General features: G+C 29.6%; 1 protein-coding gene across 1 annotated transcript; it reads left to right on the plus strand.

The window, feature by feature from the left end:
- The first annotated feature begins 133 nt into the window (after window positions 1-133).
- LOC132917194 (keratinocyte proline-rich protein-like) lies at window positions 134-24,593 on the plus strand. Its single transcript, XM_060977811.1, has 3 exons — window positions 134-770; window positions 23,136-23,320; window positions 23,648-24,593. The coding sequence occupies exons 2-3, from the start codon at window positions 23,258-23,260 to the stop codon at window positions 24,374-24,376; spliced, it is 792 nt and encodes a 263-aa protein (XP_060833794.1). The 5' UTR covers window positions 134-770; window positions 23,136-23,257; the 3' UTR covers window positions 24,377-24,593.
- The last annotated feature ends 260 nt before the right edge of the window (window positions 24,594-24,853 follow it).

The following is a 24,853-nucleotide window of genomic DNA, read 5'->3' on the forward strand; positions in this document are numbered from 1 at the left end:
GTACTGCGGTAGACGGTACCGTGTAATAATCGTTACCGCGAAATAAATATTTATTTATTTATAGTTACGCGGCGTGCAGTGTGCACATTGTTCCGAGGAAAAGCTATTATTATTAAAACGTACATATTTTCATAATAGTATTTACGTTTCGGACATCAAAAAACTATTAACCGTGTGTCCGTGTATACGAAATTATCACGTCTAATCATCGGCCTCATGTACCGCGGTTCTAGCCGTTATCATCAATACCGTACATTGCAGAACCGCGGTATAGCACCAGCGAGTTACCGAACTCGACTCATCGACGGCGGGTCGGATTATATTTTGGTGGATTCAGTATATTAAACTCCGCATTTTTCTAAACCATTTCAAAGGGTTTTGGGCTGGTAAACGTTTTAAATCTCGGTAAGCCGACACTTAATCCATCCAGCGCTGGTAGTACGTATTGTAGACATATGATATTATACTAAACAGAGCTGCAGAATCCGAGCTTAGAGCCATATAATGAAAAACTTTGAACGGGATATAAAATAAACTACTTACAAATCGTAAAGGCAATAATTGCTCAAATGTTCGAGATGGCTTTGGAGACAACTTTTTTTTTTTGGCGAACACCGCCAATCGTCAAATACGCATGAATATGACAACGGGCCGCAAATCTACCGCGTGCTCTTCGGCGCGTCGACTGTAACAACAGCATCACCGGGAATCGAATTCGACGTATACGCTAAAAATTATGCTCGATAATCGACTTCACGTTGCGATTTCATGTAAGTACCCATTCATTTAAACACGTGTATGCGCATAATAGCGAGAGACTTTCGGTGGGTAACGAATCTGTGTCTTTTTCTGTCGTTAACTCTCGGACGAACGTACAATAATAATTTTACGTATATTACCGTAATAATAATCGTACAAAAAAAAAAATAAATTACAATTTACAATAATAATAAAAATAAAAAAAAACAATAAAACGCGTCGTCTGTTGGCCCACTGTCAAAAAATAGAATATTTTTCCCTCGAAATTCTCGCACATCACGCGCATGGCGCGTCACGCTTGGTTCTCAAACTTACCCCCACACCCACCCACTACGCCATACTCACATACACATACAGACACATATTATGGTCATATTATTATTTTTTATGGAGTCAAAGTTTCTCGACAACAACAACGGTTATTGTCTGCGTGCGTGTGTGAGAAAGCATTCTGGATCTAAATTTGGTCTCGTGTGAGTCGGTGTGCGTGTAGACGCGCAGTCAATAAACGACGACGACGACGAATCCGGCAGACCGACGACGATGACGACGACAATTCCTCAGAGCATTGACTCTTGGTGCCCGAGGAAAAGGGTCGGGGTGGGCGAAGAAGGGTTAAGAAGTCTGCTGCGATCTCCTCCTCGTCGGGCGGACGGAGAGAAGGAGAGAACGATGACGGGAGGTGACGGTAGGGTAGAAGAGTGGCGGGTGTTTCTTGGCACGACGTACCGACGCTATTTCAAGATCACCGCGCGACGAAGAAGACGACGACGGACTGCGCTCGACGCAACTGAAATATTATATATATATATATATATATATATACAACTACTGTTCTAGTATTATACATATAATATTATTATTATACTAGCAGTTATTAAACGAGACCATCGCAAATATGTATATAAGTGTGTGTGTGTGTATGTGACTGTTTCCCGCCACCGCCAGTCTTGTATTATGATAGATTGTAATAAAACCTCATAAGTCCCCGCGTGATTATTATATTATAAACTGTATATTACGAGCGGCGGAGGGGCGCCTGAAGACAGATTCCTCGAAGTTCTAAAATGTCAACCGTTTAGTTACGTGATTTTATGACGATGGCGACGATATTCTGAATGTCTTTTTGTTTTTCAGTTTAGTCGTTATATTACCTCCCCTATCGTCTGCTCAGTATTATCATGGTAATATATACTGATATAACTTACTACTTAGTTACTTAGACTTTAGTTGCATCGCTCAAACAACCTAAATGTCTATAATGCACGTGTATACTTCACTGGTATTGAGTTTTTACTGTAATACAATCTTAGGATTTATATTACCTTGTGGCGAGCCAGGGGCAATTACAACATTTAAAATCGAATACTATAATATATTATGATATACATGCGTTTAATATTTTCTGCCTATATAACAAACCAATTAATGTTGATAATGAGCTCCTGCAGTTGTATAGTTTCAGTCGTAGAGTAAAATAATTTGTATATCATTATCTTTTTCTTCTTTCATAATATAAATAACGCGATATTCTGTTTTTCTATTAATTTATACATTGAACAGACAGACAAACGAACGTTTCTTTATTTTATAAACAATAATATACACAATGCAGATTTTTATATTCAATCAAGTATAATGATGGATATAATAATAACATATTGTAAACAAATAAACCTGCATTGGAAAACTGATCAATCAAAAACACATTGCAACGGGTAACTTAAAAAAATGGACTGGTTGTTTATTGTGTATGGTCAATATAGGTGCAAAATTCTAATACAAATATTATAATGTGCGTGTTTAACGGATATACAATTCATCTTTAATGTATTAGTATATTTAAAATTTTCAAAACGAATCGAATAAAATATCATCTATAAGATTTTTCAACATTTAATAGAAAATTATAAATACAATAAGATCCAATTGAATGGATAAAAAAAATCATTAAAGATAACTCTAATTAAAGTCACTGAAAGTTGCATAAAAGAAACTTAATAAATTATGTAAGAAATTAATAATTTGTGATATGTTAAAAAAAAAAAAAACGAAATCACAAAATCACAAAATATAAGAAATTGAAATGCAGGTTCTATCAATCCGATAGATAATTGCAAGTAACCACAGACGTAAGGTATCATAATATCGATCCAAGCATTAAAAATTATGACTGTTCGACGAAAATCACGACTCAATTTTAAACGTAAGTACTAAGTATTATAGCGAGCGCGTGCGGGACTTAAAAATGTTTCTACAGTAAACGCACCACACCACCGCGTATTTGTTAAACGCAACACAGTTATTATTGTGAATAAAATTTCGCTCTATAAGCTGACGGATTCATTCAGCAGCAACATACACATACGTATATTTTTGCAGTGGAACAAGTCCAAAAATGGAAAAATGAATCAATGAATAGCACACGCATGCGTGTAATAAAATGTTCGCAAATCTGTGCCAAGAAATCGGAACAGACCCACGTGACAAACTGAATAATTAACGCATATTTACGAAAACACACACGACCGGCGCGTGTTATTTTAAATAAAACAAAATGTGTCTGTTGTTTTTTTTCCGGGGAGGACGTAGAAAATAAATACACATTTCCCTAATGAGTCCCACGAGACTTGCCTGTATGCACATGCGTATTCCGCACACGACTAGGTCACAAGAGAATCATATAATGTAAGTACTAAGTATATATATATACATATGAGAAAGATTGTATTAAAGGGGAGAACTCAATTGGCCATTATTATTAATAATGAATGCGCTGTAGCCCGAGGACCCTCTCGCGATGACATTACCGTTTTGGGGTTATACTGCGGTCGGGATACGCGCGCGGTGTGTATTATTTAGGGTTATTTTGTGGTGACAGATTGCAGATGACTCTAATGTTATTAAACCAAACAAGATGAAAATCAGAACGAATAAATGTAACTTTATTTTAAGCATGTTTAACATACCGCAAGAACGTGGTCGATAGATACGTTTATAGATTTTGCTGAGGTGGTGATAGTTAGGATTAACCGCAATAAAAATTATATTTTGATTGTGGTTGTTTATAAAAATTCAGTAGGTAACTGGTAACTGGTTACTTTTAATTATGTGATTTGTTTTTCCTATATAATGTAACATGCATAAAATATATTTTTATATTTTTCAGAAACTAGTTGTATAACCTCAAACCTAACTCCAATTAGTTTTTGAGCTTATAAGTTACAAACATACTATAGACATAACCTTTTGTCATTAATTTAATATTATTTTATTTTTTTGAAAAGAATCCCATAATAGAAACGCATGGTGGGTCGGCTACTGTAAACTTTCTAAAAATTGTTTTTCTGTTACCACAATGGCAATTCCATATATAAAAAAAATTATTCGATTTCCGTTAGCTAAAATAAAATTCATGTATGAGCCACCCTATAGTGACTTATAGGGGTTGAACAATGAAAAAAGAACACTCGCAGAATCTCAATAAATATGTGTGCGAAATTTGAATTAAAACTTGGCGACCAGAGCTGGTAGGTCTAGCCACGTGGAGATAACTGCTATTGTCAACTATATAGGTTAGGTCGCTCGGTATACCTATGTTAGCTTATTGCTATATTTACCAAACTCCCCACTCCCTTCCAAATAGGTATCTGTGAGCTCAAATTGAGCCGTCCTTATTTTGGGGGGCAATACCCCGTTCGCCCAAAAATGACCCTTCGCTTTTTGCCCACGTCTCTTTTCGCCCAAATATTTTAAAACTACTTTCCCTTTTCGCCCAAGAATATTATATAGCACTTTTCGACCAAATTTTTATAATACACACTTTGGGAACACATACTTTAAATTATTTATATCTAACATAATAATAAATTTGTTATATTTAAATTATTTATTTGTGTTAATTAGTTTTATAAAGCCATTTAGCATTACCCAGAGAGTACCACGAGGAGGCGGCTTCTATTACTCTCCAAAAATGTATTGTGTTTTTGTACAGTTTTTGTACATTAATATAATTTTTAAATAATACAAGAGTAAGTTATTATCAAAAGTATAAATCGTCAACATTTTGATAGTATAATATTAAATAGAATAGTTAAATGACATTGATTTAATAAAATCATTCCGATTAATTGTTCCTGCTTTATATTTTTGTATTTTTTCTTCATTTATTCGCTGTCGATCTATAATTTTTTTATCTTTGGGACACCTTTGTAAATGTAAACTATTTAATTTAATGTAGACTTCAGTTTTATATTAATGTACAAAAACACAATACATTTTTGGAGAGTAATAGAAGCCGCCTCCTCGTGGTACTCTCTGGGTAATGCTAAATGGCTTTATAAAACTAATTAACACAAATAAATAATTTAAATATAACAAATTTATTATTATTTTAGATATAAATAATTTAAAGTAAGTGTTCCAAAGTGTGTATTATAAAAATTTGGTCGGAAAGTGCTATATAATATTTTTGGGCGAAAAGGGAAAGTAGTTTTAAAATATTTGGGCGAAAAGAGACGTGGGCGAAAAGCGAAGGGTCAGTTTTGGGCGAAAAGAGTACCGTCCATTTTGGGCATAGACCAATTGCACCTAAAACAAAGTTTTTTTAAGGTCAGTGTACCAATTGTGCTCCTTGTATTTTAGGGCCAGTATACCAATTGCACTTGTACTCAAATAGTCAAATTTGTTTACTTTCAAGTTTCGGATATAAAAATATTTTTGTTCGATCAATTTCATCGACATAGACATAAACAATCTACTTATAACTTATAAACTAAACTGATTGAAAATTAAAAACGTATTTATTGATCAATTGATTACTGGTTAAAGTGACTAGTTATAATATAATTTATAACAGTATCTGGAAGTTTATGAAATGTTATTATTACGTATATTTTATCACGCAAGTAAAGTAACTTGTTAAAAGTGAAGAAAAAAAATTATTTATTTATTTATTTTATATTATGCAGGTATTAAGAATACTTACAAAAAAATCGTTTAATGTGTTCATTTATTATATAATTATACTCGTAACTAACTAATAAGTTTTCGTTAGGTATTGTAAAATGTTTTGAGCGCAATTTTTCTATCAACCCTAAAATTTAAAAGTAATTTTTAGCACAATTGATAAACTGCCTTTATTTTTCGGGGCAAAAATAACTGGCACTGTGACAATAATAAAATATATCGATATTGTTATCATTTAAGATAACCAAAAACGTATTCTGTTTATTTAATATAATTACTTTATGTTATAGAGACAAAATAATGTTATGTGATTGAAATTTTATAAAGAAATTATTTTTTTAAATTATACACCCTACTAATTGGTTTGCCGAGTACTTCCAATCATCATCTGTATTATTATCTAACTGATATCTATCTGTAACTTTTTAAGGGGCCTTAATATATCTTTCCTAATATTTTTGTCCTCCCCCTGCCACTTAACGGTTTTGTAGCTCAATCAAACACATAAAATAGTCTAGTCAGGTCGCTCGTAATTTAATGTGTACCTAATATTAATTGTTATTATGTAAACGCCTTTAGATCGATTACTCTTTTCAATATTAAAATTATTTATAAAATCGTCAACACAATACGATTCCTAGGTAGTCACCGAGCGATTATTATTTGTTTTACAATTATATCAATATATATCATTAAAATATTAAATGATGTATGATTTTTATAAGTAAGTATTCAACCTGCGCTTATATAATGAATTAAATATTATTATTATTATTATACCATTATATAATACTATAGTCAGTTATAATATATGAGCCAACGCAAGTATATGCATACATAATTAATCTTTTGGAAAATAATCATAAATAATAAAGTAGTCTTAATTCAAATGACTAATATATTATAATAATTTTTAACAACTGTTCTAGTTTCCATGTACTATTTATATACAACTTTGATATATTCTTTTTTTGTTTTTGAAACATTTTTTTAGAGATATTGGATCTTATTAAAATAAAAACACGCGTTGATTGCCTATATTTGTCAACATTGTTTCAAAAATATTATTGTTTGTTCTTAAAGAAACTTTGTTTTGACTTACGAATAATGAATCCACGATTTATGTAAAAATAACGACGGATTGAGTATTTGTCAGTTTTTCATATAAAGACTTGTTATATTCTGTTGGTACTGTTTATAAATTTAGCTATAAACATCTATAAGAATCGAAGTATATAATATAATTAGTTTCTAAATATTCTAAATACAAAATAACTAAAAAGACAAATCGTGAACCCGATTTTTTAGTTTATATTAAAAATTAGTACATATAGGCTATATTTGTGGATTTACTGTTTAGAAATTGGAATAAATGAAATAAAGATCTCGATCACCTTTATAGAGACCTCGGTATAAACTCTTGCTATTCAAGAATTAATTTTGTTCATTATTTATGTCCAAGATGGAACTAAGAAACTTGGAATTTAGTATTAGGTATATTAATATTAAATATTAAAAAAATAAATAAAACAAGTTATTCTTAATTAATAAATTAATTTTAATTAGGAAGTATCAATAATAGATTATTCGAATTCACATATAAACATAAAAAAATATATTTAATTCAATATTATAAGTTATAACCCATCGTAGTAATTAATATTATTATTATAATAATGCTTATAATAGACGTTATAATTTATCTTGTTACGCGTGTAATAATTTGTAAGCGCTATCTGTTCATTTTTAACATCAACTCTGGAACCGGTGGTTAGAATAACAGATGGCGTTCTAAGTAACAATATTTTACTATATTTTTGAATCATTCATGTTTTTCCATTTAACAGGCAAAGGAAAGGCTTGCAAATTTCAAAAATATACAAGCATCGAATTGAATCAGATTTTCAAATAATATTATCAATTATTAGTAGTATTACTTCAAACAAGGCAGTACGTATCTGTGTTGTAAATGTAATAATTTATTTCTCGACATAACATTCTTCATTTAGATTGTTCTTTTAATCTTAACGGTAAAACTATAGATAGCTTGAATATAAAACAACACATTATATCGCAACACTTCTAAAAAATAAAAATATTTCAAAGTCGTTTAAATAATCTTCTGGTATTTGTATGTAATTTACTCGTATAACGACTAAATACCTATGAATATTGTGTAATATAATTCATCATGAAAAATGCTTTAATTATACGTTACTTAGAAAACGTATAACTTGTTAAAAGAAATTCGCGTTATTAATGTTATTCGTGTATCGTGTTTGTTAGATTTCTACAAATCTATGATACAGTATTGAATCATAATTTATTGTTATAATGTGTAAAATTACGTTTCCGGTCGTTTTTCCTCCAACGTAGTATTAATTAAACTGTTTGAAACAATTTATAATATATTAATTCTAGACTTCTTTCATAATTATTAAGTTTCTGCTACAATTCTATGTGCATGGGTGCTACTTAATTAATACAAAGCCTTTTCTACTGTTTCCTTTATAATCTTAACCACGGTGAAAATACTGAACAAAACTTAAAATTTTATTTTGACATTTATATGCAATTCGTTAATTTCTGCCTACATGATACACATCACAGTGGCTCAATTACAAAAGACTAAATTTTTATGATTTTGATATTATTTTCGTCTATATTCTCCAAACACTAATTAATATGTTCATATTATATACTTCTTGGATAAATTTAGTGTATTTAAGTGCTCTATTCAACACGTTTCATAGATGTGTTCTGTACTTTTAGGCGTATTAAAAACTAGACCTGAACTATTTGATAGATGGAAAAAATTAATGATGTATTGTATTATACCATTGCAGTTTAGAAATGATTCCAAATATTTTAATTTCAATATCTAGTTTCCAACTCGATTATATAAGAAAAAAAGCCATGAAGAATATTACATCTTTAACAAAGTAACAATACTATTGTTTAGATTATATTACAATGAAAATTCAATTGTATTTGTATAACACGTAAAAAACACGTATATACGAATTTGACTGACTATATATATTATAGAAACGTTTAATAATTTTACGCTGTTCATCATTCAGTAATCACATATATACGATGATGATTATTGTGGTTGAATGGCCGGGCGGATTTTCTGCACTTTTGCCAATGTTTATATATATATATAGGCACTGCTGCAGGTAATTGTCTTTTCTGTCACCGAAGAACGATTTTTTTTCTCACAACCCTCGGGGCTCCTGTTGCCGTAACTGTAGCCACCGACTGCACAAATTCGAGTGGGGTGTGTATATTACATATATATATAGCTGCTAGCTGTATAATGATGTTTATGGCGCGCGAAACAATATAATAATAACTGCTGGAATCTAATAATATAAGGACAATCTTCCTGCATCTATATGGTGTCGTCAAATCCTATACATAACAATAAGGAAGTTGGCCCGGAGGCCGTGTCGTGCGGAGGGATAGCTACACTGCCATCGTGGGTCGGAGTGAAGCTGTGCGGGACGAAGAACCGTTTAAAAACGTATCATGAAATCTCATATTTATATATACATATATTTTATATATAAACGGCAAAATATAATATAGCCGCGAATTTGCATAATATGCCGGATTGGCCGCAAGGTTGATGAGATTCTGGCCAGGGACCTTGGAAACCACCTCAGGGATCGGGATAGCACCTATATGTTACAATATAGTTGCAGAGTAGGCGTGTCAGACGTCTGATGAGACGCACGGATGCAAAACATCCCACAAGCAACTGCTCGTCGTTTATATTATTATGACTGTTATGAGGTATTATTATTTATAACTTTCTATCCCACTTTAGCGCAATATCGTCGTAAATACATAGTACTTCAAATTCCTTCCAATCGCAGTGCAACGGGGTTATTCACGAAAAGCCTAACTTACTATTCATTATTAGGTATTATTAGTCAATATAGTCTCTAAACAAATAACGTCATAATATTATAATTACCTATCTGTCATTTGACATGTATTGATATCCACAATTGTATTAAAAACAACAACTGAAAATAATTTTCGGTGGTTATTAAAAATAACCTTTTCAATTTGTTATTGTTTAGTCTTTATATAATAATAATATAATAAACTCTAAATATTGATTACGATATTTATTAGTAATACAGTAATACAATTTGGTACAATAATATTGAACCTCGTTGATACGACATATTGTTTCTATTTGGTAAAAATATTAAGAGTATTGCATGTAGATTCACCACATCACTTCACTTTAAGCAAAGTTTGAAAAATATACACTACCTATAATATTATTATCTAGACATAGTAAGCAAAAATATTAGAATTGATACTATATATTTGTACTTACATGGAATTCGTTTTCAAATAATATAGGTACCTTTAAACTTTAAACAATACAGGTGTACAAACGTATTATTCTGAATAATTTATTTTTAAATAATAAATCCAAAAAATGTAGTTTAAAATACATGTTCATATAATTATAACACAACTAGTACCTCCGTCAAATAGTTTTCCTATTCGTTTATAAGAGTATATACATTTTAATATTTTTAATTAATTATACAAATTTAAAATTGGGTAAACGTATAAATATATAATACATTTATTAAACTATAACGCTAATACAATCTAGTATGCAAATTAGAAATACATTTTTAGTCGAATACATTATCGTCGCTATATACCTACAATTTTTATGGTTAAATATATATATTTAAAAATATAATATACATCACTAAATACTAAAATTTAAAAAATAAAAACATTACAATTTTTATTGTAAAATTATAAAAGTTATGAAAAATATGTACCTGTTTCTACTTTAGTTAGAAAAATGATTTTTTTTTTTTTAGTAAATATAGCGTGATTGATAATAAACTCTTCTTTCAATGGTTCAAAATGAAATAAATCCAACTTGAGTCACTAATACTAACTAACGCATATTCAATACTAAATAGACACGAATACATTCATAAAACTATTAATTACTCGGGGTCTTTTATTGTTGCGGAAACAGTAGATCCACATGCAAAATACAAAAAAACTACGAAGAATTATTAAATCTATATATGATATTAATATTTTTTTTATAAAATAGCACTTTTTCTCTACTATAGTTCTATAATTAAAGAAAGCATTTTTTTCGTCAATGCTGCAAAAATCTCGATGGCTAGTAGCCACTACTAAACATAACTGTTTTCAGTGACTTCTTTGAAAGGAAACTTTTTATCGTTAAACAAAATGAGATAAATATTTTTATTGACTTAAATACTAAATTGGTATAGAGTTAAATTGTCTGGTAAATAATCAGTGTTTTTATATGAATAATAAATTTAAAAATATAATTTAAAATGATATTTAGTCTCATTATATTTTCTACATTTGAGTTAAAAGTCAACATTTTATTTATAGCTCAGCATGTACTAAGTAATATAAAATTTAAACATATTTAATATAAATCGGCTGTCAATTAGTTTATTTATTATATTATTGTGTATACATTATAGGTATAACATATAACTAGTTGTTTGTATAAATTGAGAAGATCTAATATAATACATCATTTTTATATTATAGGCACATTATATAGGCACCATTAAAGGTTAGTTTAATATAAAAGATCACTAAATAGTTGGGCGGTCCCCTATTCGGCGAAAATATACCCTTCCATTTTCGGCCAGTGTCACTTTTCGGCCAACACTTACAGTTCCCTTTTCGGCCAGCACAGTTTTAACAACTTATGAGTTATGATTGTATCCAAAACTATGATTTTTAAAAAAAAAAATTATTACCTACCTAATACTTTATGAAAAAATAATAAAATAAAATAATATAAAATAACAAAATGTTACAATAAAATGTTATAATATAATACATTATTCGAATAAAAATTAATATAGTATTATAATACCTATACAATATATACTTATATAATATACTATTATTTTATCATGTTTTCATAAAATATTAGGTAGGTAATAATTTAAAAAAAAAATCACATTTTTGGATACAATCATAACTCATAAGTTGTTAAAAGAAAACTGTGCTGGCCGAAAAGGAACAGTGGCCGAAAAGTAAACAGTAAGTTTTGGCCGAAAAGGGAAGGGTACATTTTGGCCAAAAACGGTGACGCCCAAATATTTTATATTATCGAAGCTATACTTAATACAGGTTGGTGCCTACAATTTCTTAAAATATTCTTAATGAATTATTAGAAACTTATCTGTAATCTGAAATGTAATAAATTGAATTGGGATTTTCATTTTATATTCATTTTTTGGTGTATTTTTAATTACAAAGTATTTATTCAATTTATTTATATACTTTCAAATAATTCACTTGAGTAAAACATAATTATTCGTTGAACTATAGTTTTATTTAACTTTGATAAACTTTCAGCTTATAAATTGTTAAATGAAAATGGCTTTTATTAATATAGTTTTTAAATGATAATTAAAATGCAGTTCTTGTAAGCACCGTTTAATCTTAAAAAGGGGCCAATAAAAATCCGTTAAACAGAAAATTGTTCCTGCACGTGACGCATAGGATTTAAAAGGCGTTTTATGTATTCATCTCAAATTCTTTGTGTTAATATTATCCGGTTAAGCTTATCTTTAAATAAGAAAAATAATATTTTATGAATTTATTTTCGTTAGAAGTCTTAACTTTTTTATGACTTTGAAATTCTTAGACTAAATCGACAATTTTTTATTTTTATGTACATCTAAAGTAAAGTTTCTTCATTCAACTTCTTTAGAAGAAGCATTAAAGTAAATCATTCAGTTTTAAAACAGTAAATCTTATCGACCTTGCTTTCCTATAACGTAAGATACAGTATTTTAATTTTTTGTTGGTTGATAAATAAATAATAATACTAAATAAAATCAGAAACCTCACAATGCTGCAGTAAAGTTTAGATATACTTAAATATAGTCGTCATTGAGTTACAATAAAAATGATGATGTATTACATTTTAAATAATTGAAATCAATGATGGATTATTCTATTCGAAAAAAACGATTCTAAGTAAATTATTTATTTTTAAGGATAGTGTAGGTGTAAACATATTTTAATTAAACAATTTTTATGTATTTATCAATTTAGTTTAGGTACATAAATATTGCATAATATATCTTCAAATATTATTTGAATAATATTAAAGTATCTATTATTTTAATCAAACGATAATTGTTTAGATACATTCGACATTTCAAAGTACTAAGTTTACCATATTATATGATCCATTATATTTGAAATGTATATTATCTTATTTTAAATTAATGATATTAAACATACATTATAATACCTACATATAATAAGTATAATGTTTATATAAGTATATAATTTATAATTTTATATAAACATAATCATAAGTCATAATTTTATTCAGAAGTCTGTAGTAGTTAATTGTAAATTGTAATGTATTTTTAAATAATGAAAGATGACAATTAAAAATACGTATAATTTTAACAAAATATCTTGATATTCAACATTTACCTGATATTTTAGCAGCGAATTTAATTTCTTAAACAAAAGCCATAAATTGTTCGTGAATCCGATTATCAAAAAATGATTCCGTTCTTGTGATGTTAATTTACGGCATTTTCCCGTATCACTATGGATTTATAATTTGAGTTCAAAAACGGCACACGGAAGAGGTAACAACCATGGAGTGGTGAGTGAGTGAGCGAGAAACAAGAGAGTGAGAGAGATACGATACATTTGCATAAGTGATATTCGTTGGTTTTAATTGGCGAAGAGATAACGCTGTTTATACGACCGTGTAAGAGACTTGTTCCTCAGAGTTTATCTCGTCAGATGAGGAAATTTACATAGGGACCTAAAAGACTGTCTTGGAAAAGGCACACGATGTCTTTTGATAGGGTAAATTTTACCACGGCTTTTACGATCACGGCCCACGCCAAAAAGCCCCACTGCACACACCCTCTTCGGTTTCAATTTCGATTCCTTTTAGTAGTAATGACAAATTACTGCAGAGGTGAGAGGTTATGCGATACTGATTTTGAATACGACCGTTATTATATTTACATATATAAGGCCCCTTGCGTAATTTTTTAATAAATCTTAAAACTTTTCCACGTACCTAAGTTCACTGAGAAATTATATAATATACTTAATACATTATGTAAAATAAATAAAATGGGTAAACGAAAAATTAAATTTAGGCTAGGTACAATTAAATTACAAGAAAAAACCAATATTATGCTGTAGATCTCATATTTTTATAATGTGTTTATGACTTATAAGTTTAAAACGATATAATGTCGATTTTATGTGACAAAAACTTAATGGTAATTAGTTCCGGTTATAATAATTATTATATTAATATAATACGAATATTATTATTTATTATTTTTATCGTTTATTATAGTTGTATGTAACATTATTATATATAAGTACATATTTATTATAATGGCTATGTATAGCTATGTAGCATAATATATCGCTGTGACCTTATTTACATTTATAATAATTAGTTAAAAACACAATATTAATGTTGTATTATATTTTCAGATAAATGTTATTCACCAATAAATAACAGAGATGATTAATAATTGAAATAATGATAGATTATATATATTATGATTAATATGATTTTATTTTATTTCATATAATAATTTCTATTAGAATTATAAAGTAATTATACGATTATTCCTTTAGGTATAAAGTTATAGATATGATTAGAGGATAAAAACAGTAATATATTCGTAGCATTTTTTGTAAGTATTTACCTAGGTTTCTGTGTCCTGTCTGTAATTAAACTTTAAAATTCACGAATAAATAAAATCCTTAATTAGAATTTCTGATATAATATATGAGATATTTATAATTTGCTAATTGTACTACAATACAATTCAATAAAACATTACGTAGAAATAATATGGTGTTGAACATTTATTTTTGTCGTGATTAATGTTACCTATATTGGTATATGTTCGTTATAGTAAAAATAATTGTGAAAAAATTTGTGCATCGCAAAGAAATGGTGAATAATGTAAATAATTTGAACTGTTTATGAAATACGTTGTTTATTTACATCCGTATAACCAACTATGTATATATAGATATTATTTAAAGAACAAAATATTCAACTCGTCAATATAATGAATCTAGTTTAGTCTGTTCCGTTGTTTTATTATTATTTTTTATATATGTATGTATAAACACATTTGTTTAAATTATTGTAAACGCAAGCCAAAAAATTATTTCAGTATAGACTGCTCCCCGCGAACTACCGTTGTATTGACTGGTGAATTTAATTTGTAATTCAAGCACTTTATACGCATCCTATATTATTTTGTTTATAATAATTTTCCATCGTGGAGGGGTCTATACAGACACACATAATAATGTATGTGAGTAAACAATAGTTATGATTTGAATACATCACCTGATCATAAATATTTTATTTTTTTGTGTGGTTTTTTTTTTACCAATTCGCGGAAAACGTTTTCGATAATGATTGTTGTTGTTTTTTCTTTCACTAACATTACCAAAAACATTTCCAAAACTTCTACTATAGTCAGTTGTATCGTATGAATATAATACACTATGTGTACTTATAGACATTCGTCAATTCTGCTGGACTTGGAACGTTATCACGTAATTGTTTTTACATATATATTTATATTCATATATACCTACGTATTATACCTATATAGGTACTTTCGGCAAATCATAACACGTGAAAGCCGATATTTTGGTAGATCTTTTGAAATTAAAAAGCTACCTATTATTATTAGAGGCACCAAATACATCTAACTCAAACTATTCGCGGGTGTAAAATGCAATACGACAGTGCACTATACGTATCTATACAACACATAATATCATTATGATAATATATAGTTTGTAAAATGCGTGATGCTGACGGAGAAACTCTCACGCCGGGGATCGTAGAGGCAGTGGAAAAAATGACGTGTGCGCACGAACAAACGTGACGAATGCTGCCAGAAGTTTTACTTTCCCACACACGGTCGCCGACGTCGGGTCGGGGGTGATTAGTTACGGCCCCGGCGCAAGCGGTCGTCCGAAATCCGTCTCGGGTCGAACAGCCACGACCGGTGCGACAACGGCGACGATAACGACGACGACGACTTCGACGATATGGGAACACAGAAGTGTTGTCATTGTTGTAGTTGTTTTTGTTGTTCGTATAGTTATTAATATTGATGGCCTTTGCAGCGCATTTGAAACGGTGCGCGCGAGACGACAGGGGAAAAACGGCCCACTGCTCGGTGACGTGCATGCGGAAAGGATTAGCCGTTTAACAGCACAAACAAAAGGCGCGTGCGTATAATATTATAATATGGTCGTCAGTATAATAATAATAATAATAATACTCTAAACAGTTAAAACAAGAGCGTATTATTTTTACACACATAAATGTGGTATTCACGTAATTGTGTAAAAAACAGTTTTTATTCGTTTATTATATATTTACTAATTACACGAGCACTGGAGAGCACGATTTAACAATAAGTATTAGTTATATAGTTCTAAACAATAGATAATATTATATGATTTACTTTTGATATTATTGTGATTAGTGGATATGATAAATTATCGTTCATTCGTTCCTATTAATTATTTATGAATATAATTTAAGCTTGTAACATAGTTTATATCATCGAACTATATACAAAGTTAGCATGGTTTCTACAATGGGATATTGATATGTATTTATTATATTTAATGATAATAAAATATAAAAATCAGATTTGCAGTATATTTTTTAATTTTTTAATCCAAAGCTCAATTTATTGATATATTTCACATAATATAATACTTATAATATTGATAACTATTAAATCGAAGGAATTCTTATGGGTGGTGAGAACTGGGAAAGATTCATTCATATACATAATATATTCCAAATGTTTCTATGTTACTTACAACACATTTTATTTACTTACAATTTTTTAACATATGTTTTTATGTTTTATTAATTTGCGTAACCTACGTTGATTTTATGCGTTTTAAAATTACAATTAATATTTTCATAATCCATGTATAAATAGGCTAACGCACTAATTTAATAATTTATTTATGTATTTATGTATTCATAATAATGTTGTTTATTATTTATATTTGTTATTTGTATATAAAATTGATGTTGTATATTGCCTTTATTAGTTTATTACTATCTATTATCTGTATAAAAAATAGTGTTATTTCTATTTGATTTCCTTAATAATTCATCAAAAAAATATTTCCAATAATTAAAGTTTAAGTAGGTAAGTATATTTTTTTAGTTAATAAAAAAATAACATTGGTGCTTATGAAAAACATTATCATAATACGCACTCGCGGGAAACTTACTTTTTAACTTAGTAAATAATAATAAAAATCATACTTTTATACCAATTGCCTTCTTTTACGACTATTATTTTTTAACTCGCCAAGTACATAACAATATAATAATTACCCGACCGACTGATCATCATCACCATCAGATCACGAGATTCGAGTTGGGGTATGATTTCAGCACTGGATTTGTAGGGGAAATGTGTTTCCTCGTATACAAAAGCGAAAATTACAAAACATCTCCATGAAATACCAAACCGTAACAAAACGAAAACAGCAAAAAAAAAAGTTCAAAATGTCCCGTGTAAATTAAAAATGTTTGGAAGTGCACTGCGCAGTCGTATCGTTCCGGTCGGTTAAGCCGGTGAAACTTTTTTGGACTAGTGTCTACCGCCACCGCCACTTTTCGAGACACGTCAATTTTATCGCAAAAACGATATTTTAAAAGCGTGCTTTTGACTACCTGAGCCTTTAATAACAATAATAATAATAATAATAATATTATTAATATAATCGTAACGAACGTCGCGCCGGTGTGTTTTCGATAATATATTAATATTATATATAACAACAACAAACGGATTACGATCATAATCGCCAGTTGCTGCTCGAACGGGTTTTAATTAAAACCTCTCTAAACGATGTTTTTCTCCCACAGACTCGATGTTGATAATAATATTGTAATTTATATAGCCACATATACGGTCTCCGGTGCACCCGACCTTGTCGTCATCAACCCCGCCGCAACGCCGCGGTGCGGTAATTGTTAATTACCTCGTCGAACATTGTGGGCGATACGCAAACCTTTATAATAGCTATAGTATAATACTATATATACGTCTCCCGCATAGCTGTTTATTCGCGATCCCGTTGAAAAGACGCGCTCCGCAACGTCGTCGACGAAAGAATGAAAATTAAACCGTCTAGGTAAAATATATATATATATATACAATAAACATTATTTATTTGACATAACCCGCCTATAATAGTATTATAATATACTATTGTTTTAAATATCACAAATTTACCTACTAATAATATCGATTATTTTGTATTTTTCATTTAGACTTTTCCTCTTTGTATTGAGTAATAAGACCATGATTCGTTTAATGTTTTCCATTCAACAATTGCCTGCTGCTGCGAATGTGATTGCTAAATATCTTTGTGTGTAAATATCACTATAGTAGATATATGTTTCTGGAGGTAAAATATTGTATCAACAGATTATAAAACCCCGTAACCGTGTGTGTAAAAACTGACCTTTGTTACATATTGCATTTAGATAAGGTAGCTCATCAGTTAATTATTTAATACTTTGTTTCCTCAAGTCGGTATAAGTGATAAATTATATTAATAATTTTATCTGATTGATGATTAAAAATTGATCTGCATCTATCAGCCGTTTCAATAATATTTTTATTTTTATTCTGTCTCTATTTAAAAGTATATTTAGTTTACTTCATAACTACCTAACAGATTACGTATAAGGTAATTTATAACTTAGGTATAAACATATGGGTGAAAACCTTTAGCCAAATGTATGTATAATGATGTCAACTAAATATTAAGTAGATAATTTTTAACAGTATACATTAAAACAATATTTTGTTAAATTAACAAGAATCTATACTAACTTATTCAAATTATTAATAAATTATTTTTTTTTTATTGATTGTCAAAAGTATCTATTACAACATTGTTATATTATTTTAAATCAATTAAAATTATAAAAATAAAAAATAATTATCGTTGTTTTACAAATCATCTAAAGTTAAACTGGGACCATTGTATATTACATACGCATGTACAGTGATAAAAGATAAATAATTTTAATCACTGAATAGAAATGCAATATCCACAAGAGCACGTAACAGTAAACTCGAATAAAAACAATAATATACGAAATGTATTTTTTTCTATGTGTAATCAATCTTATTTTTCCAGTTACAAAAATAAGGAAAACTTAAATTTTATATTTTTAACGTTTTAAAGCTGTATTGTTGTGATATTATATCGATATTTGACACCACGATCTTTGAAAATTCTAAAAATGTTGTCAGTAAAAATATCTATATCACACCATTTTGACACGACTAATTTCTACGGTATTAATATTATCAATTATCATAATAAGTATGTTGTATGTATACTAATGTGATATGTGCGATAATATCAACTATAACTATTATCCATGTATTATCCTGTAGTTATTACAGGGTTACGATTTATGACATAGGAGTGTAAAATATTTTGATTCTAAAATAAACTGAAATTCTCTGATTGAGAACAAAAAGATATTATTTTTCATATTTTCACTGTATCAGAAACTATGGTCAGATAAAGGTACTTTATGCGTTAATAAAATAGAAAACTATACAGAACCTAATACAATTTTGCAAAATTATATTATATTTATTATTTATTAATAATATAGAATTATTATTGAAAAATATTGTTTGAAGAATACATATAGTTATACAAATATAAAATAAAAATGGTTTAAATTATTAAATTGTATTTACGTATATAACTATAATATTTACATATAGCTTTGTCGATGTTACAATGTGTATATACTTAATAGACATAATTAAAAATGTAATAATTACAAAATCTTTAAGAAAAACAATGTATTTTATATAAATACTAAAACACTTAATGGAATATGATTATACTGAAAAGTGAAAAATAATATTACTGAAGTAGAACGCTATTAACAAATATTTATAAAGCGTGTCATTATATTGATATATAATATATTTTAACGATAATCGTGCTTACTGCAGTAGTTTTTAAACGTATTTTATATCACACATACCTAATGTTTATTGTTTATACACGACTTATACTATTGAATATTATACAACCGTATTGAATCTATTGACTGTCCGAGTAAAAATTCAAATAAATGCATTTAGATAATGTGTGAGTTACTATAGCTTTACATTTTTTTCTGACGAAATTAATTTAATGATGTTTGGCGGAATAGCCATCAATCATACACCATATCGCTTGTAAATCAAGTATAATTATTTACACATACTACGATATCAGTATTAAATCACGTATCCGCGATGAACTCTTTCTCGTGCGACGACTTCAGCCTCGGTATATTACCGTGACGACGGGTGTGGCGGCAGCGATCGATGGACAAATTGCCGGTTATTTGACGCACGCCGCACGTGTCCGACACGCGCGCAGTATATCGGTTACGCGTCCGCCGACGTCCCTTCAATTTTTAACATAATATATTAATACAATATAACATAGCATAACACAATATATCACATTGGTGTCCGCTGGTACACTAGTTCCTATACATAATTGGGGAGCCGAAACGCGTATGACATTTTCAAGTTATCGGTTTCGTGTCCAACAAGGGTTTTGGCTTTTTTCCGTGTTCCGGTTATAGGTTTCTATTTTAACATACGTTTAGAACATCATATATCCCCGTTGTGCCCGCCCGTCAGTTAGTTACCAGCACATGGTTACGATTATTGATATTAAGTTTTAAGTATTTGAATACTAGCTACGATGAAATAAAAAATAAATAGTCTTATAACGGTTCCATTAAAAGAAAACTCATAGTAACCAATAACTATTAAAATATCATGGCTACCAAATTCTTTTAGAGTTATAGTTTATTGTAGTTTATTGGGTTGTATTATTTCAAATATATTTAGGAATCTAAATTTTAGTACGCTTGCCAAGTGAGCATTCCTAGATTTTTAAAAAATATAAATTTTTACTATAAAAATGACAGTGTTTCATTTTTATTTTACCTAGACTAAAGGTCGATTTTACGCACACACGACAATTTATGCGAATTTTAATGTAATATAACCATTTAAAAGATTGTTAGTTTTCTTCAATGAATTATTGGTTCTTAATTGTGCAGCATTTATAAATTATAATTGTATACTACCGCGCCATCAGTGTATACATGTATTCGTGTACCAGTCGAAATGACAACCTATGTATTATATTCTAATATTATTGTGCGAAAGATATTATTATTATACCGCACCTATATTATGTACGTGTATAATGTACCTATACAGAGCAGGCATACCGCAATAATAAACGTGCCACGGAGCGTTTGTTATCGTTGCGACTGATCTAAACAATGCCATAGGTATGCTGGTTTTTTTTTACTAGTTAAATATACAATAATTTTATAAAAATCTAAAAATGTACTCTATTCATAATAAAATATACACTGTACTATTGTGACATTGACATATAATGTAAACATGTTGTGTATTGAATATCCATCATAAGTTACAACGTATAATCTCAAAATATTTATTATTTTAAATTGTAATCCTAATGAACGTATTTTATTATAAGTATCGATACCAGTTGCATAATTTTTTGATATTGTATAAGTTACTACATTTGTTTTTTTTTATGTGATTTTAAACTGAATATCATTCTTCTTTACGAGAGTAATTAAAAAATTAAACACTAAACAACCAATAAGTAAAAGATAAAAATAAAAATACTACGTCCATTAACTTTCAGAATGAAATAATAAAATAAAATATTTATAAATTATTTTTAGATTATCAATTCAGATTGATAAGAAATAACTAATATCTAAGAATATTCAATTATGTTTTATGATATTTATCTAATGTTTTAGTCAAGATTTTCTGTTAAGTATGACTTTGAACGGAAGTCGCTTACAAAATCCCTAAAGAGTCATGAAAGTGGTATGTCATATTTACTACGTAAAAAATAGTTATTTTTTTATGCGACAAACTCATGTCTGTACACAGCTTGAACGAACCCTGGGGACCAATCGTTTATTTGAAAGCAGAGACCAATGTATTCATCCCCTTTCAGACTCCCAGTAACTATTGTAGTTATTATTAGTGTGGTTGTACAGTATAAAGTAGAGTAATCCTGCAAAATCAGTTATTTTGTTTATGTTTTACATATTATTTATATTGTTATTATGCATATCTAAAGGTTATAAAAATTATAATTGTTCTATATTATCATTTTATTTTTATACAATTTATAATATATATTATGTATATAAATTTATAAAATGTATAATCATCTCGCATAAACCTACTTATGTATGTATAAATGTATAATGCATAATATGAAATTCAAAATATAAGTTAGACAATACCTTGGAGCGCTTATGTATTTAAATTTGAAATGTTTGTAAAAATATTCCCGAATAAATCAATAGAAAATGTGTAATCATAATTAAATGTATTATTGTTTACTAACATTTCTTAAGGTATCACTATATCTTGCCATTTTCTCAAAAAATAATGAAATATTTAAAAAATAACCTTTTTAAATTATAACCTGTTTTTAATTTATATGTAGCTATAAATGCTGTAACTTGTTGATCTTGTTTCTAATCAAAACTACAATGAATCCCACAAAAAAAAACAACATTGTAAAATTAATTTTTCTATTTCCGCTTTTAGAATTTAAAATAAATAGATTATATTATACTATCATAACTATGTATATAAATATAATTATATAACTAATGAAATATTTGGCTTAGAAAATAATAACAATAAACGTTCTATATAGTTAAAATCTTAATTATTTGTCGTATATTAAAATGTTATTCATATTAAGATTGGAGAAAATGAAACATGTTTTTTGATTGGATACGGGTTATACAAATATTAACTAATAACTCGTTACCTCTATACCTATACGTTATTGACATTTTATAATTTTAAAAAAAAAATACAAAATAAATTTAAGTATTTTTATAATCATCATAAACAATAATAATAATAAATAAATATCTATCTACCCACGCACGTTGAAAGTGAAAATTAAGAAAATTTTATTTATTTGTACATTGTAAATGAGGCATCTTTGTTTAGAGTATATTAACATAGTTGAAATGTGGTCAAAACTTAATAACTTCTAATATCTGAAATAGATCAATGAACCTTATTATTATTTGGTAAAAAAATCACTCCGCGTATTTTTATCAAATAATAAACATAATAATATTTGTAACAAATACGCGGTCGATAGCATTTGTGCAATCAGTTTTTAACGAACTTTTTTTTTAGAACGTGGAATTATGGACAACAATGTACAAATGTTTTCAGTATAAAATCCAAACACCACGCAAACTTTCCACATACAATCGTCCGTCATCTGCCGCCGTCCGTCTTCTCAGGGCTATTTTAAAATGAACGCTTTAACAATAGCCGTCGCTGTGTTATCCGCAACAGTGACTCTCTTAGCCGCCGAGGTAAGTGACGTCGTTTTAGAACGACATTATAATTATTAAAAAGAATAAATCATCGTGTCATATGCAAACCAAAGTACGATCTGTTGCGTTCTAGTGTTTTCCAACTCACGGGTCTTGAATTTTTTTTTTTTGACTGATCACGGGAATATTATTATAAAATCGAAAGAGTAAATTATATAATCATACTAAAACCAGTAAAATCTATAACAGTATGACAGCATAACTAGACATTTTTTAACAAGTCGCCGCAACTAAAGGTTGGGAAACACTGGTCTATTGTGTAACGATTGTTATTATTTTTTTTTTTATTGTTTTCATCCCGTCCAGGCAACGCCGAACTCGTACGTCTCGTACAAAAACCCGTCGACATGTCGCTCGGCAGAACCATCGTGTGCAACACTCGATCGTTCGGACTCCGACGAAGAAGGCTGCACCTGCAGTGGATCGTGGCAGCCGCATTGCTGCTGTCCGCGTCCGCGTCCTTACAGCCTCCCGCCCTGCAGACAACAACCCACTTGCCGTCCGTCGTCTTGCAGCGCCCCCCCGTCAGCAACGGGACCTGCCCAGTACCAGACCGTCTCGTACTCACCTTGGCCGACCGCATCCACATCGTCCTGCCCAGACCTCCCGTGTTCGGCTCCGAGCCCCAGCCCCTGCCCCTGCCCTGCGGCTGCAGCAGTTCCGGCGCCCGCGCCCGCACGACTGTGTACGTGTTCACCGTTTCCCGATCAGCCGCCTTGTCCCTACTGTGCACGTCTGCAGCAGTCGCCTTGTCCGTCCGGCGGGCCTGCGCCGTCGTCGTCGGTTAGCGGTCTGTCGCTGTCCGACTTGGCCGAGTTCATGTCGCCCTCGGCCCCGTGCATCGTGCCCCCGCAACGGCCGCTGCTGCCGAAATTGATACCCGTCATGCTGAAACCGCTGTCGTTCAACGTGCACCGACCTTCGGCTGCGTGTCGGCTCGGATTGCAAGGATATGCCGGCTCGGCGCCGTCGCTATTATCGCCGTGCGGCTGCGGTTCTGCACCGTCACCGTACGAATTTTATAATAATAAATAATAATAATGAAAAAAATAAAACCGTTTGATAGTATGATGAAATTTATTATAATATAATATATACTTTTATATTATACACATGTCGCTGTGTAATAAAACGTAAACATAGGTTTTTGGTTTACTAGAAATTGATATTGTAATATTATCTATGATTTTTTTTTTTTAATGTTTATATGACCACAAATTTTTTTTTAAGGCCAGTTATTCTTTGTTTTTGCCTACGCTATTTCTTGTCGTTTATAACTACTGTAGAATATAAAGATAATCAATTATATAATTAATATTTAACAGTAAAATATTTTATGAACCATATTATTTTGAGAATAACATTTTATTCCATTTAAACCTTATTCGCAAACTATATTATGGTATGTAATATAATATATACACATAATAGTAAAAAATATTTTCCGACAGAGATATTTATTCGAACAGTAAAACTATAAAGATCTTCTTTAGTATAAAATATAAATATATT

Source organism: Rhopalosiphum padi, chromosome 1 (assembly GCF_020882245.1).
Source record: "Rhopalosiphum padi isolate XX-2018 chromosome 1, ASM2088224v1, whole genome shotgun sequence".
Classification (NCBI taxonomy): Eukaryota; Metazoa; Arthropoda; class Insecta; order Hemiptera; family Aphididae; genus Rhopalosiphum; species Rhopalosiphum padi.